We start from the raw sequence: 16,063 nt of genomic DNA on the forward strand, positions 1-16,063 counted from the left end.
TACCTACTGGGCACTTTCTGGAGACCAGGCCCTATGCTAAGTGATTAGCATGCATCATTGTCTAGCACATTGTCTGTGCTAAGTGATTAGCATGCATCATCATTGACTGTTTATAGTCACCCTGAGGGGTAGGTACTATCGTTTTACAGATGAAGATGTTGAGGTTCAGAGAGATTAGGTAATTTGCCCAAGGACACACATTTAGAAAGTGCCAGAGCTGAGGTTCACACTCAGGTCTATTTGATGCAAAGCTCACTTTCTCAACCACTACAGTATTACCTCTGTAGAAAGATTTCAGACTTTGGAAGCTGAATGAGGCCTCAGAGAGACAGAATTTAATTTATGGCAGAGGTTGGCAAGCTATGGCCCTTAGGCCGTATCTGTCACCCACCCCTGCTTTTTTGTAAAGTTTTATTGGAACACAGCTGAGCTTGCTTGTTTATGGATTGTCCCTAGCTGCTTTTGCACTGCATGGCAGAGTTAAGTAGTTGTGACAAGGACCATATGACTTGCAAAGCCTAAAATAACTTGTTATCTGGCTCTTTACTGAGAAAGTTCGCTGACCCCTGCTTCATGGCAAGATTGAAACTCCTTTCCACTATGAAGTGCCTGTGGAGTGTCTTGATCTCAGCTATGGACTTTCACAAACGTCATACCTTCCAAGAAAGTGCCATTTATTTGTCCTCATCCAGAGAACATTCTTACGTTCCTTTTATTGCTGTTCTCTTTGGTTTCATTTGTCCTACTGTGCTTCTCCTGCCCCGCCTTCTCTAGCCTGTCATCAATGGCTACCGAAATAAGTCCACCTTCTCTGTGAACCGAGGTCCAGATGGCAATCCGAAGACTGTGGGGTACTACCTGGGAACTTGGAGAGGTCAGTTGAAGGCCATGACTAGTAGAAATAGCAAACCAAGGGCTGAGAGGAGAGGGAAGGTATAGGAACAGTGTCGGGGGGGAGGGATAGAGAGGAGTGGAAAATATGGCAGCCTTGAAGGAGAAGTCTTTGATGCAGAATGTGATCACAAAGTTAATTTTGGGTGCTTTTTGGTGGGTAGTCATTGTCACATAGCACTAGGAATCACAACTTTCACCCTTTCTTCCTCGAAAAGTCATATGCCTGAGCCCCAGTTAGCACTTAGTAAATGTTAATGTTGTTGCCACTGCCCACTCACCATTGTCATCATCATCATCATTTTATGCTCCTTTTCTGTACTGGGAGGAGTCTCTTTATTAGAGAGTCACCTTTTCTATTTCATATCTCCATATCCCTGAAAACTAGACTTTCTGTGATAAATCTGCCTTAAAGTAATTGGTAGAGGAGGTGAGTGGTGGTAAGGGAGTTCACAGTGGTGTATTTCTGAGACTTAATCCCAGTACCCATTCCCAGATTCCATTCCTGAACTTTCCATTTGCCCATTTTCAATAAATCCACTTGAAACACCATCATTTTATATTAGTCACACTGTTTAATACCCATATGCCTTAAACTGCAGTTCATTAGGGCAGGCACTTGGCTTTTTCCCCCCTGTGTGCTGAATTAAATGAGTATATGACGTCAGTGTTCTATTATTCAGTAACAAAAACAAAGCCCATTACATTTTATTTCCTCTTAAAATCTGAACAGAAAGCAGATCTTGTCATATTGGTGCATTTGAGGCATGAGAGAAAATATTGCAGACTAGCTCTATGCTCTATTAAGAATCAGCTTTGAAATGGCTAGACCAGGAAACAGGTTTTCTCTGAAAAATGGCCTTGAGCTTGAATTAGGTACTTCTTCAAATCTGAGTATGCCTCTCTGAAGGAGGGGATTTGAATGGCCAGACATTTCTAAATAACCTTTCATCAAGAAAACCATATAAAGCAAATTCGTTTTCTTTCTTTAGACAGAAGCATAGTCTGTGTACAGTCTAACCATCTGAAAAACATCCCTGAGAAACACAATCAAGTGGCACAGGTAATGAGAAACAAGGGCTGGTTGAAGATAACCCTAGACATTGCAGTTTGTAACAGTAGTGTCCCTGACATTTTAATTATGGAGCGGCCCCTGGTGCTATAGGGGAGGAGGGACTCTGTTCTGAAAGCATACCTTGTAACACAGAGAGAACATTGATGGTGTTTCATTTCAGGGACAGTGGAGAGCAGGAGAGAGAACTTCATCCATTATTGCTCATGTCAGGCATCCAAGGAATTTAACAGGAAGGAAGTATTAGGAAAAAGAGGTACTGGTGAGGGCAGTCTAACAGGTGACAAGTGTCTGAAATATTTGGAAGGCTAGTGTTTTCGGCAGAACAGAACTGAGAAATATCATGGGAGATGTAAGTGGTAAGGCATCTACATCATGAGGTTGGCCTGTAAGACATTTTTATATCCTTCTTTCTTCATGTACCTACTATTTATTGAGTGCCTGCTATGTGTTTGGGCACTGTGCCAGGTGCTGGGGATCCAATGATGACTCAAATAGGCATGGTACCTGCCCTTGTGGAACTTAAGAAAACAAGTCAAAAGCCTTGCTCATGAGGACTGAACAGCACTCGCAAATGACCGTCTTGTTCCCTGTTAGTTCTTATGAGCACCCACCCTCCTAATGATTTAAGTTCCTGACACTTGGGTGGTGCCTTCTAATAGGACACATCCTGACCTCTAGGATTTCGCTTCTAGGATGCAGCTTCCTTTGTAGAATTGTGCTCCAGAAGTCTTCCTACATGGGCCTCATCAGTTTCTTCTCCCATTCTCTTCAGTAACTTCTCTAAACCCTACCTCTCCTCAATTCCCTACCCCATCACTTCTCTTGCCCTTAGCAGATGATTGTACCTCATTCTTCCCTGAAAAGTTAAGGGTATCACATGAGAACTTTCTTAGCTTCTTCTCCTAACATCTACCAATTCCACTGAAATCTTATCCCTCCTTTCCTCCTATTTCAGTGAAAGAGGCGGTTGGTCTTCCAACCTTCCTATCCTTCCTTGAAACACCATGTTGGACTCATCTCCTCCCTCCTTTAGATCCTTGCTTCTTCATTACATACCCTCTTTCTCCTGTTTCTTTTTAAAGATTTTATTTATTTATTTGACAGAGCGAAAGAGCACAAGCAGGGGGAGCAGCAGAGGGAGAGGAAGAAGCAGGCCCCCTTCCGAGCAGGGAGCCCGATGCGGGACTTGATCCCAGGACCCTGGGATCATGACCTGAGCTGAAGGCAGATGCTTAACCATCTGAGCCACCCAGGCGCCCTTTCTCCTGTTTCTGTACCTCCTTCCCTGTGACCCCTATTGGCTCTTTTCTTTAAGTTCATAAACATATTAAATATCTCCCATTAAAAAAAAATCTCATGGTTCTTCTGCCCTTAATACCCCATAGAAATTGATCTTGTCAAAGTCATCAGTGACTCTATTTTGCCAAATCCAATGGAAACTTTCCCTAACTTACTCAACTTTTCTCTGCCTTTGACACCACTTATTTTTCTTATTTCCTTCCTTGAAACATTTTCTTTGTTTGCTTTCTGTGATTCCTTTCTCTGATGGTTTTCCTCCTATCTTGCTGGCCACTTCTAAGTCTTTCCCATTGGATCTCTTTCTCCTCTCCTTTCCTATTATTAAAGTGTTGGTATCCCCCAGGACTCTGTCCTTGGCCTTCTTTTCAAATACATTCATGGGAGATTGCACCCAAGTATAGTTGGTGACTGGAATGACCACCTACAAATTGATAACTCCTAAACTTATATTTGTATTCTGGTTCCCTCTTGAGGTTTAGGAGGTACATTTCTAAAGGGCTATTGAACTTCCTTACTTAACTGGCCTACAGATTCAAATCAGCACTGCCCTAGATCAGGGTTTCTCAGCTTCTGCACTATCGACATTTTGGGTTGGATCATTTTTTGTTGTGTGGAGCTGTTAGGTGCATTATAGGACTTGAGCAGCATCCCTGGCCTCTACCCACTACGTGCCATTAGTCATGACAACCAGAACTGTCTCCAGATGTCTCTTGGGGGGGGGGGCGGCACAGTTGCCTCCAGTTGAGAAACACTGCCCTAAACCAAATTTATCCTCTTTCCGTTCAGAATATGCTTCTTTTTTCTCACCTTAGTAAATGGTAGTACCATGTACTAGAGACATGTCATCCTAGACTCCTCTATCTTAATCCCCACCTTCCTCCTCAGCCACATCTAATCAGTCTCCAAGTCTTGTCAGTTTTCCTTCCTAAAAATACCTTGACTCCCCCTCTTCTATTTCCACCACCATTACCACCACCACCATCACTCAATTCCAAGCTACCATCTTCTTTTGCCTAAACTACTACAATAACCTCCAAACTGGTTTCACTAGTTCCAACCCCTTACCTTGGTTTATTCTCTACACTGCAGCCAGAGGCGTCCTTAAAGTGCAAATAAAATCATACCACAATCTTGCTTAAAATTCTTCAGTAGTTACCCAATAGCTTTTAGAATAAAGCTTAAATTTGTTATCTTTGCACTGACAGATCTTCATGAGAAGGTCCCTAGCCTCATCTTCTGCCACATCCTCACCTGCTTTCCTCTTTCTGTTGGTATGGAACTCAAGTTATCCTACCGAGCTATCTCGCTCCTGCCTGAGGCTGTCCTTTCTCCACAGTGCCCTCACTCTTCTGCCCCTGGCTTCTACTTATGTTCAAAGATTCATTTCAAACATTAGATCCTGTAGAAAACCTTATCTGATGCCTCTGTCTGATTAGGGAGTCTGCATTTCTGTACTCTAGTCTAATCTCCCATTGCTTATCTCCTGTTGTTGCATTTGTTACACCATATTGCATTGTTGTGCATTGATTGGTGCTTCCCACATGAGACTGGGAGGTAGCAGCTGGATATTATTTAATTTTGTAGCCCAGCACTTAGCATAGATTCATACACATAGTGGTGCTCAGCAGATGTTTGGTGAATGGATACCTCTTTGCAATATTTAACCAAGTTTCTAGCCCTTCCAGCTTCTGTTGGGCAAATTGTTTACCCTCCACATCTACCCAGACGAATTCCTTTTCCCTGCAAAATTTGTACTGGGACCTAAGATTCAATCCAGTAGGTACTCAAATACAGGCCAGATGCCAACTGTAATAAAAATAATACTTTATGTATAGCCCTAGGTTGTTTTCACTTCTTTAATACCTTCATCTCTCTCCCTGTTCCTGGTAGTGACAGTCCATTCCATTATGATGATAGGATAACCCTAGTTTGCCCTGATTTGAGGTTTAAATATCTACTCTTGAGTCTTGAGTCAAAATATGAATTTTATGGGAGCTGACAGCCAGAGCACCAAGACCTAAGAAGCAGTCTATAAATAAAATACTATCAAACAATACAAGTACATAGTTTTAAAAGTCAAATAGTAGTAATAGGTTAGTAAGGAAAAGTGATGTTTCTCTGTCCTACCCTTCCTTGCTCTTGAGTCTTGCTTTCCAGAAACCACAGCATTTATTTTAGCTATTTCTTCTGGTGTTCTGTATTTCTAAATAGTACATTATTCTGATGTATTTTGCTCTATCCAAGTTACATATTATTTGTTGACTTCCAGTTATGGCATATAAGAATTTCTCTCCCTTACTTTGTCTCTCTTCCCAAACTACCCTTCTTCTATTTTTATAGCACAATTCTTGGTTAAATTAGTATTTAGTGTTTCTATTGTTATGACTACGTAGATATTCATTCCTGAGCCAAGTACATGTACTAAGATTTTATTTTTCTTTATTGTACAAATTTTCCTTTCATTTTACATTGTGAAAAATTGCAAACATATAAAAGTAAAGAATGGTGTGATGAACCCCATATACCCATTCCCCAGCTTCAAAAACTATCAGTATGTGTCCAATCTTATTTTATCTATACTCTTACCCACCCCACATTCCACCAACCCATTTGGATTAGTTTGAGGCAAATTCCAGACATTATATCATATAAAATGTGAAACTTCAGTGTGAGTTCTAAAAGAAAGAACCTAATTTTTTAAACATAACTTCATACCATTATTACATCCAGAAATAAACATTTGTCCCATAATATCAAATATCCAGTAAATATTCAGGTTTGACACTGACGTATCACATAAATGGTTCGAGTTTTGTAGGTGGTTTGTTTAAATCAGGATTCAAACAAGGTATGCACATTGCATTTGATTAACATGTCTCTTCATTCTCTTTTAATTTGTAAGTATCCTTCCCTCTTAATTTTTTTGTCCTTGCAATTTATTTTTTGAAGAAACTGGTTGGTTTTCCTGTGGAAATTCTTATTCTGGATTTTGCTGATTGAATTCTCATGATGTCATTTAATGTTCTTCCTCTGTCCCCTGTATTTCCTATAAACTGGTAGATCTAGATGACTAGATTCAGATTTAACTTGAGGTGAGAATATTTTTAATGTGTATATGTCTGATGGGCTCTTTTTTGGTGATGTTAAGATTGAATTGTGAATTCAGTGTCATCAGCCTGATCCACTCATTAAAAAATTTCCTGTCAGGTTTTCACCTAATGGTTTTCGCAGTCATTGGTGATCATTACCTAGTCTATCATGTCTTCATTTATTAGTTAGAATTCTTCTAAAAATAACTTTTTCTTATCAGCTATTTGGTTACCCTGATGTACTGATACAATCAAGACAGGGTAAATCCTTGGTTCTTTCACCTTCTTCAAAAGATGATCAGTTAAATTTGTTTGTTTCAGTATCATGAAATCATGGATTTTTTTAAAGATTTTATTTATTTGAGAGAGAGAGCAAGAGAGCACAAGCTGGGGGGGGAGAAGAACAGAGGGAGAGGGAGAAGCAGACTCCCCACTGAGCAGGGAGCCTGACATGGGTCTCGATCCCAGGACTCTGGGATCATGACCTGAGCCGAAGGCAGACGCTTAATTCACTGAGCCACCCAGGTGCCCCGAAATCATGGATTTTTAACATCCTTGATATGTTTTAGTCCCCTGAATTTACTATTATTTTTTGGTACTCAAATTGTTTTGTTTGTAGCCAGTTGGAACTGCTTTAAGTTGTCTCAGCCCTAGGATGGCCCTAGTAGTTCTGGAATGATAAGGTATTTCTAGCACATCTAGTCTTTTCTGCCTGAGACTGGGAATCAACCATTTCTTCAAGGAATCCTTGTCTCTTTTAGCGTGAAATGGCATTTGGAGGCACGGTATGGGTGCTAGGGGTGCTTACTTATAGTGGGTTGGTAATGCTTCAAGGCCTTTCTAGTGGACAGAGCCAGGGAATATTTTCTTAAAGAGAAAATATTAGTTCAGAGTGATATATTAAAATTAAATTTGGAATGACAGAACTTTTACTGAAATCCTTTAATTTTTATATTTTTATCTTTTGTCTTACAATGAAAATTTGAGTCCTGACATTAACATAATTATTTATTCTATTCTACTATATATATATCCTACTGTATGTATTATAATTTCAGAACATAAGTACCAATATTATTACCAACAACTGATAACTGAAAAGAGCTTAAGATTTATATCCAATTCCTTTTTGTCACATCATTGTGCCACTTAAATACTACCTCTCTTTGTGGTTAAGCCACTAACTTGGAGTGCCTGGGTGGCTTAGTAGGTTAAATATCCCACTCTTGATTTTGGCTCAGGTCATGATCTCACAGTCCTGAGATCAAGCCCCATGTTGGGCTCTGCACTCAGCGCAGAGTCTGCTTGAGATTCTCTCCCTCTCCCTCTGCCCCTTCCCCCTACTTGCACTCTCTCTCTCTTTCTTTCTTTAAATAAATAAAAAAAAATTTTTTAAGACTAACTTGATACTTGATGCACAGGTTCTTTTTTACTTTTTTTATTTTGCTTCCTTTCAAATTTTAGGGATTGAGTTTTTTCATTTTTATTAAATTTTATTTTACAATTTTGTGAAGTATTTACATGGTTCCAAAGTCAAATCTACATAATAAAGGTACCTTTATAGAGGTCTAGCTTTTATCTCTGTCCCTTCTACCCAGTTCCCTCCCTCCTTCTATAAGTAACAAGTTTTGTTTTTGCATATTTTTTTAAAAAAATAAGCTTTTCTTAGCTAAAAGGTAGCTTAATATGGACCCTGTTCTGCACCCATTTTTTTAAACAATTTTTAAAGGTTTTGTTTATTTATTTATTTTAAAGATTTTATTTATATGTCAGAGAGAAAGCACAAGCAGGAGGAGCAGCAGAGGGAGAGGGAGAAGCAGGCTCCCCGCTGAGCAGGGAGCCCAATGCGGGATTCGATCCCAGGACCCTGGGATTGTGACCTGAGCCGAAGGCAGACACTTAACCGACTGAGCGACCCAGGTGTTCCTTTAAGGTTTTATTTTTAAGTAATCTCAATATCCGATGTGGGGCTTGAACTCACAACCCTGAGATCAAGAGTTGTATATTCTATTGACTGAGCCAGCCAGGCGCCCCTGCACCTGACTTTTTTCACATAATATTGCACTTCATTTTTTAAAAAGATTTTATTTTTTTCATTTGAGAGAGAGTGAGGGAGAGAGAGAGCGTGAGAGCACGAGCGGGGGGAGGGGCAGAGGGAGAGAGAGAAGCAGACTCTCCACTGCTGAGCAGGGAGCCCAATGCAGGGCTCAATTCCAGGACTCTGGGATCATGACCTGAGCCAAAGGCAGATGCTTAACCGACTGAGCCACCCAGGTGCCCCTGCACTTAATTGTTTTTTTTTTTTTTTATAGCTGCATAGTCCTATTCGGTGTGATGGATATTTATAACTTTTTATTGGCATGGATAATTACCTCATTTTTCCATTGGTTTAGTTTTCTGTGAACCTATTGCTAATTTTTTTTCTCAAGTGCTCTAAGAGCTCTGTCAAACATTTATCTGCCTTCTCCATATGCTCAACAACTTGAGTTCAGTTTTTTTCCCTGAAGACCTTTTTCTTGGAATCTTCCATCCTAGGCTCTCAGGGTCTTTTGCATGGCTATTATCCCAGGACTCCTTTTGCTACTCTCCTGTCTTCCTTTTTCCTGTCTTTCCTTTCCCATTTGGCTGGAGTACAACCTCCATTAGATTCCTGAGGAAGTGTGCCTAGGAGGTAAAGTTTTAGAGTCTTTTCATGTCTATAAATGTCTTTTCTTTCCTGACATATGACTGAAACTTCTTCTAGATTTCTAGATTTGGGTTTGAATAATTTGCCTTTATAAATTTGAAGATATGGTTTTGTCATCTGGCCACCAGTGTTGTGTGAGTCTAAATGCTACTTTAAGTCCTGATCCTTTGTAGGTAATTTCCTCTTTTTCTCTAGAAGCTTTATCTCTTTATCTCTGAAACTTCATGACCCAGTGGGCCTTTTTTTTTTTCATTCATTGTGGTGGGTACAAATTAGGACTTGCCAATCTGGAAGCTAATACTTTCAGATGTGGGAAAATTTCCTGTATTATTTCTTACCTCCTTTCCCTCATTTTCAATATTTTCCTAATATCTCCTATTATTTGAATTTAGGACCTCATGGATTGAGTCTGTAATCTGCTGCTCATTCCTCTTCTATTTTCTATCTCTGCCCTTTTGTTTTCCTTTCCGTGAAATTTTTTTGATATAAAAGCCAACATCTTAGGGGCGCCTGGGTAGCTCAGTCGGTTAAGCGCCTGCCTTCGGCTCAGGTCATGATCCTAGGGTCCTGGGATTGAACCCCACATTGGGCTCCTTGCTCAGCAGGGAGCCTGCTTCTCTCTCTCCCTCTGTTGCTCCCCCTGCTTGTGTGCTCTCTCTCTCTGTCAAATAAATAAAATCTTAAAAAAGCCAACATCTTTATTGAAATTTTTTGCTATCCTACCTTTAAATTTCAAAAGATTTTTCTTGTTCTCTGATCCTTTTGTATAACATCTTGTTCTTTTTTTTAGTAATATAAAAGTAATGTAGTGTGTGTATGTGTTTGTGTGCGTATGTATTTTTTTCTGTTCTTTGAATCGTCTGTTCCTTCAGGAATTTTTTTCCTGTTTTGGTCATTGTCTTTCACACTGGAGACTTTATTTATTTTTTTAAATTTTTTTTTGAAGATTTTATTTATTTATTTGACAGAGACACAGCGAGAGAGGGGACACAAACAGGGGGAGTGGGTGAGGGAGAAGCAGGCTTCCCGCCGAGCAGGGAGCTCAATGCGGGGCTCGATCCCAGGATCCTGGGCTCATGACCTGAGCCGAAGGCAGACGCTTAACGACTGAGCCACCCAGGCGCCCCCACACTGGAGACTTTAACCAAACAGCTGTTGATACTTGACTGACTATTCATATTTAAGAGTGAGGCCTTAAAAACCTGATTGGCAGTTCAGCTTGAGTGGGTTTGTTGATTCTTGGCTTTACTCCTGGTGGTTATGTAATATGTTTGTCTCAGGTGATCTTTACCCTGGAGCTATTCGGTTTCTTGAGAGAATTATCTCCAAGTTTCCTGCCTGGCTGCTGGCCTTTTAGAATTGAAGAGTGGGAAAGTGGTGGGATTCCTACCGTTTAGAATGCAGGCTTACATGGAATCTTCCTGTTTCCACCCCTCTGTCACTCTTAACAGTGCCTGGTATCTCCAAATTCAGTGCTTTTGTGGGTTCATTTTCTCCTGAGAAAAAGATCTCCAGTCTCTTGCTACAGGAAGATGGATGTTCTTGGTAGGATGAGGATATTTACCAGTTTTGTGTCTAGACTTTCAATTACACCCTCTTTTTAAAAAAGATTTTGTTGGGGCGCCTGGGTGGCTCAGTCGTTAGGCATCTGCCTTCGGCTCAGGTCATGATCCCGGGGTCCTGGGATTGAGCCCCACATCGGGCTCCCTGCTCAGCAGGAGGCCTGCTTCCCCCTCTCCTGCTCCCACTGCTTGTGTTCCTGCTCTCGCTGTGTGTGTGTCTCTCTCTCTCTGTCAATTAAATAAATAAATAATTAAAAAAAGATTTTGTTTATTTATTTGAGAGAAATTGAGAGTGCACAGAGGGAGGAGAAGAGGGAGAGGGACAAGCAGACTCCATGCTGAGCACGAAGCCCCATACAGGGCTCCATCTCAGACCCTGAGGTCATGACCTGAGCCGAGATCAGGAGTCTGAGGCTCAACCGATTGAGCCACACAGGCTCCCCCTTGTGCCTTACTGGCACCTTCAGGTTTGAGCCTTCCCAGGGTTGTATGGAGTGGGGCACCTGGGTGGCTCAGTTGGTTAAGTGACTGCCTTCGGCTCAGGTCATGATCCTGGAGTCCCAGGATCGAGTCCCACATCGGGCTCCCTGCTCAGGGGGGAGTCTGCTTCTCCCTCTGACCCTCCCCCCTCTCATGTGCTCTCTCTCTCTCATTCTCTCTCTCTCAAATAAAATCTTTAAAAAAAACTTATATCTCATCAGGTCCCCCTTTATAGGCAATCTGGATGTAGTTTCCTTCATCTTGCTTCAGTTATCACTTCAGTCTGCTTTCCATCTTCTGTGATTTTAGTTTTGCTCTTGTCTATCATTATCTTTGTTCTCCCTTTCATTTATTAATTCAACAAGTGCTATTGAGTACCTACAAGTGCCAGGCACTACTCTTCTTGGTGCTTAGGATGCAATAATGAAGGAAATATCCCTTCCCTTGTAGAACTTACATTTTAGTCAGGGAGATAGATTTTTTAAAAAACATAATAAAGTACTCTGAAACAAATAATGCAATATATGTTAAGAAAAAAAAAGAAGAAGATAGCAGGAGGGGAAGAATGAAGGGGGAGAAATCGGAGGGGGAGACGAACCATGAGAGATGATGGACTCTGAAAAACAAACTGAGGGTTCTAGAGGGGAGGGGGGTGGGGGGATGGGTTAGCCTGGTGATGGGTATTAAAGAGGGCACGTTCTGCGTGGAGCACTGGGTATTATGCACAAACAATGAATCATGGAACACTATATTAAAAACTAATGATGTAATGTATGGTGATTAACATAACAATAAAAAATTTTTAAAAAGCAGGAAAAAAACCATAATAAAGTAAATTATATGGTATGTTTGAAGGTGATAAGTGTGGCTATGGTCTGAATGTTTGTGTCACCCCAGATATCATATGTTGAAATCCTAACACCCAAGGTGATAGTATTAGGAGGTGGGGCCTTTAGGAGGTGATTAGGTCATGAGGGCAGAGCCCTCATGATTGGGATTAGTGCCCTTATGAAAGAGACCCCAGAGAGCTAGCTTGTCCTTTCCTCCATGGGAAGTTACAAGGAAGAGATGGTTGCCAGGGAGGAAACAGATTTTTGTTAATTTTTTAACTTTTTTAAATTTAAATTAATTAACATATAGTGTAATACTAGTTTCAGAGGTAGAGTTCAGTGATTCATCAGTCTTACATAACACCCAGTGCTCATTACATCAAGTGCCCTCCTTAATGTCCGTCACCCAGTTACCCCATCCCCCTACCCCCCTCCCCTCTAGCAGCCCTCAGTTTGTTTCCTATGATTAAGAGTCTCTTATGGTTTGTCTCCCTCTCTGGTTTCATCTTGTTTCATTTTTTTCTCCTTTTCCCTATGCTCCTCTGTTTTGTTTCTTAAATTCCATATATGAGTGAAATCATATGGTAATTGTCTTTCTCTGATTGACTTATTTCGCTTAGCATAATACCCTCTAGTTCCATCCACATCGTTGCAAGTGGCAAGATTTCATTATTTTTGATGACTGAGTAATATTCCATTGTATATATACACCACGTCTTCTTTATCTATTCATTTGTTGAATTGTAAATAGGATCGATTCCTTGATTTCTCTTTCTTCTTTCTCAGTGTATAGAAATGCAACTGGTTTCTGTGCATTGATTTTATATCCTGCCATGATGCTGAATTCCTGTATGTGTTCTAGCAGTTTTGGGGTGGTGTCTTTTGGGTTTTTCACCTAGAGTATCATGTCATCTGCCAAGAGTGAGAGTTTAACTTCTTCTTTGCTGATTCGGATGCCTTTTATTTCTTTTGTTGTCTGAGGCTAGAACTTCTAGTACTATGTTGAGCAATAGTGGTGAGAGTGGACATCCCTGTCTTGTTCCGGACCTTAGGGGAAAAGCTCTCAGGTTTTCCCCATTGAGAATGATATTTGCTGTGGGCTTTTTGTTTATGGCTTTTATGATATCGAGGTATGTTCCCTCTATCCCTACATGCTGGAGAGTTTTAATTAAGAAAGATGCTGTATTTTGTCAAATGCTTTTTCTACATCTTTGAGAGGATCATATGGTTCTTGTCCTTTCTTTTATTAATGTGATGTATCACCTCGATTGATTTGCGGATGTTGAATCACCCTTGCATCCCAGGAATAAATCCCACTTGGTCCTGATGAATAATCCTTTTACTGTACTGTTGGATCCTCTTGGCTGGTATCTTGGTGATAATTTTGGCATCCATGTTCATCAGGGATGTTGGTCTGCAATTCTTTTTGGTGGGGTCTTTGGTTTTGGGATCAAGATAGTGCTGGCCCCATAGAGAAAGACTTTGGAAGTTTTCCTTCCCTTTCTATTTTTTGAAACCACTTCAGAAGAATAGGTATTAATTCTTCTTTAAATGTTTGGTCGAATTCCCCTGGGAAGCCACTGGACCCTGGACTCTGGTTTGTTGGGAGTTTTTTGATTGCTGTTTCAATTTCCTTGCTGGTTATGTGCCTTTTCAGGTTTTCTATTTCTTCCTGTTTCAGTTTTGGTAGTTTATATGTTTCTAGGAATGCATTCATTTCTTCCAGATTGCCTAATTTGTTGCCATATAGTTGCTCATAATATGTTCTTAAGATTGTATTTCTTCGGTGTTGGTTGTGATCTCTCCTCTTTCATTCATGATTTTATTTATTTGGGTCCTTTCTCTTTTCTTTTTGATAAGTCTGGCCAGGGGTTTATCGATCTTATCAGTTCTTTCAAAGAACTAGCTTACAGTTTCGTTGATCTGTTCTACTGGTTTTTTTTGGTTTCTAGTTCATTGATTTCTGCTCTGATCTTTATCACTTCTCTTCTCCTGCTGGGTTTAGGCTTTATTTGCTCTTCTTTTTCTAGCTCCTTTAGGTGTAAGGTTAGCTTGTGTATTTGAGATCTTTCTTGTTTCTTGAGAAAGGCTTATATTGCTATTTTCTTCCCTCGAAGGACCGCCTTTGCTGCATTCCAAAGGTTTTGAACAGTTGTGTTTTCATTTTCATGTTTCCATGAATTTTTTAAAAATTCTTCTTTAATTTCCTGGTTGACCCATTCATTCTTTAGTAGGATGCTCTTTAGCCTCCATGTATTTGAGTTCTTTCCAAATTTCGTTTTGTGATTGAGTTCCCGTTTCAGAGCATTGTGGTTTGAAAATATGCAGGGAATGTGAGGAAACACATTCTTGTAAGACACTGCATCTGCCAGCATCTTGATCTTGGACTTCCCAGCCTCCAAAACTGTGAGACATACATTTCTCTTTTTATAAGTCACCCAGTTTGCAGTATTTTTGTTATAGGGGCCCAGCCAGATTAAAACAAGTGCCACAGGAAAAGTACAGCAGGATCAGGAGGATAAGAAATTCTAGGGTTGGAGGAAGCCTAGGTTGTAATTTTGTTGTTGTTCTAGAACTTAAAAATATTAAGTAAGCTTATTTAGAGAAGAGGTAGGGAGTTAAATCATGATTCTATAAGTAACAGATTTTGTCAGTGTTTATCCTTTGAGATGATAAAAATATGGAATGTTTCATGAATTTGCATGTCCTTCTTGCACAGGGGCCATGCTAATCTCAGTATTATTTCAATTTTAGTATAGGTGCTTCCAAAGTGAGCATGGGTTATAATTTTAAAAGGGCTCAAGGTAGGCTTCATGAAGAAGACAGTATTTAAATAACTGGGGAGCAGTTTTGCCTTGCACAGGACATTTGGCAATATCTGGAGACATTTTTGGTTGTTATCACTGAGGGATGATTGGGCAGTGCTACTGGCGTCTAGTGTGGGTAGAGGCCAGAGATGCTGTCAAACGTCCCCCAGCACATGGGACAGCTCCCCACAACAAAGAATTAGCCCAAAAGGGCAGCAGTGCTGAGGATGAGAAACCTTGCATTTAAAACTTAGCGGCTAATAAAAAAAATTAAAAAATAAAAATAAAACTTAGAGGCTGCGAGGGGGTCGGCTATGTAGAGGTCTGAGGGTGGAGCTTTCTTGGAAAAGAGAAAGCCCATCCTAAGATGGGAACGTGACAGGCTTTTTAGAGGAACTGAAAGTAGGCCCAGAAGTGTTGGACATGGGGTAGGATGGTTAATGGGGGCAAGATTATGTAGTGCGTTGGAGGTCATTGTAGGGACTTTGGCTTTTATTCTGAGCCGTTGGAGGTTTTGATGGGCAGGATGTGTCATATGATTTGGGTTTCACAGAATCACTCTGGCTGTTGTGTTGTGTGTGGATTATTGGAGGACAGGATAGAAACAAGGAGAGACCAGTTGGGAGGCTGTTGCAGTAATCCAAGTGAGAGATGATATAGAGCAGTGATAGTACTGGTGGAGATGGATGTATGTTGAATTGCATAATGAGGACATCATTGGTGACCTTCACATGAACCATTCTGGTGGAGTGGTGGGGACCTGATTCTAGTGGGTGAATAGAAGGAGAGGAGTGGAAGGCAGTGAATAAATACGGTTCTTTTAAGTTTTTCTACAAGGAGGAGCAGTGAAATATAACAGTGGCTGGTAGGGATAGTGGGGTCAGGAAGTTCCCTTTCTTTGTTAAAGGTGGGAGAGTAAGAGCTTGCTTATATGTTTATGGGAATGTTCTAGTAGTAAGGCAAGAAAATGATGGTGCAGGAGAAAGAGAAGGGAGAATTGGTGGAGTAATGAGCTTAAATCAGCTTGTGCCTTTTTTATTCCTTTATTTCATTTTAGTAGGATTTCTTTTAGAGAGTGAGTGCATGTGTGCATGCAGGGGTGGGGGTGGGGCCAAGGGAGAGGGAGAGAAAGAATCTTAAGCAAGCTCCAGGCCCAGCACGGAGCCCAATGCGGTGCTCGATCTCATGACCCTGAGATCATGACCTGAGCCAAAATCAAAAATCGGACGCTTAACCAACTGGGCCACCCAGGGGCTCCCATTTTAGTAGGATTTTTATAAGGAATATTCTGTTATTTTAACTAGAAGCCCCTTTTACTCTTCATAGTTAGGCCTTGCCATATAG

The 16,063-nt window shown here is 40.6% G+C and overlaps 1 protein-coding gene and 1 non-coding gene across 3 annotated transcripts in view; one reads left to right on the forward strand and one right to left on the reverse strand.

Annotated features, from left to right (window-relative positions):
- The window catches only part of TRMT2B (tRNA methyltransferase 2B), a 44,196-nt gene that overhangs the window by 10,908 nt on the left and 17,225 nt on the right, over positions 1-16,063 (forward strand). Inside the window, exons 5-6 of one of the 2 annotated variants that reach the window (XM_028095793.2) lie at positions 775-874; positions 1,884-1,954. The exons of the other annotated variant lie outside the window; for it this stretch is intronic. Coding sequence (XP_027951594.1) covers positions 775-874; positions 1,884-1,954 — 171 coding nt within the window. The remainder of the gene's footprint in view (positions 1-774; positions 875-1,883; positions 1,955-16,063) is intronic. 2 annotated transcript variants of the gene reach the window in all.
- Positions 14,587-14,690, reverse strand: LOC114202541 (U6 spliceosomal RNA). Its single transcript, XR_003607814.1, has one exon. It is a non-coding gene; the product is annotated as a U6 spliceosomal RNA (small nuclear RNA).

This window comes from Eumetopias jubatus, unplaced genomic scaffold, assembly GCF_037043125.1.
Source record: "Eumetopias jubatus isolate StellerSeaLion01/CBP00866 unplaced genomic scaffold, mEumJub1_p1.0 scaffold_11, whole genome shotgun sequence".
NCBI classification, from domain to species: Eukaryota; Metazoa; Chordata; class Mammalia; order Carnivora; family Otariidae; genus Eumetopias; species Eumetopias jubatus.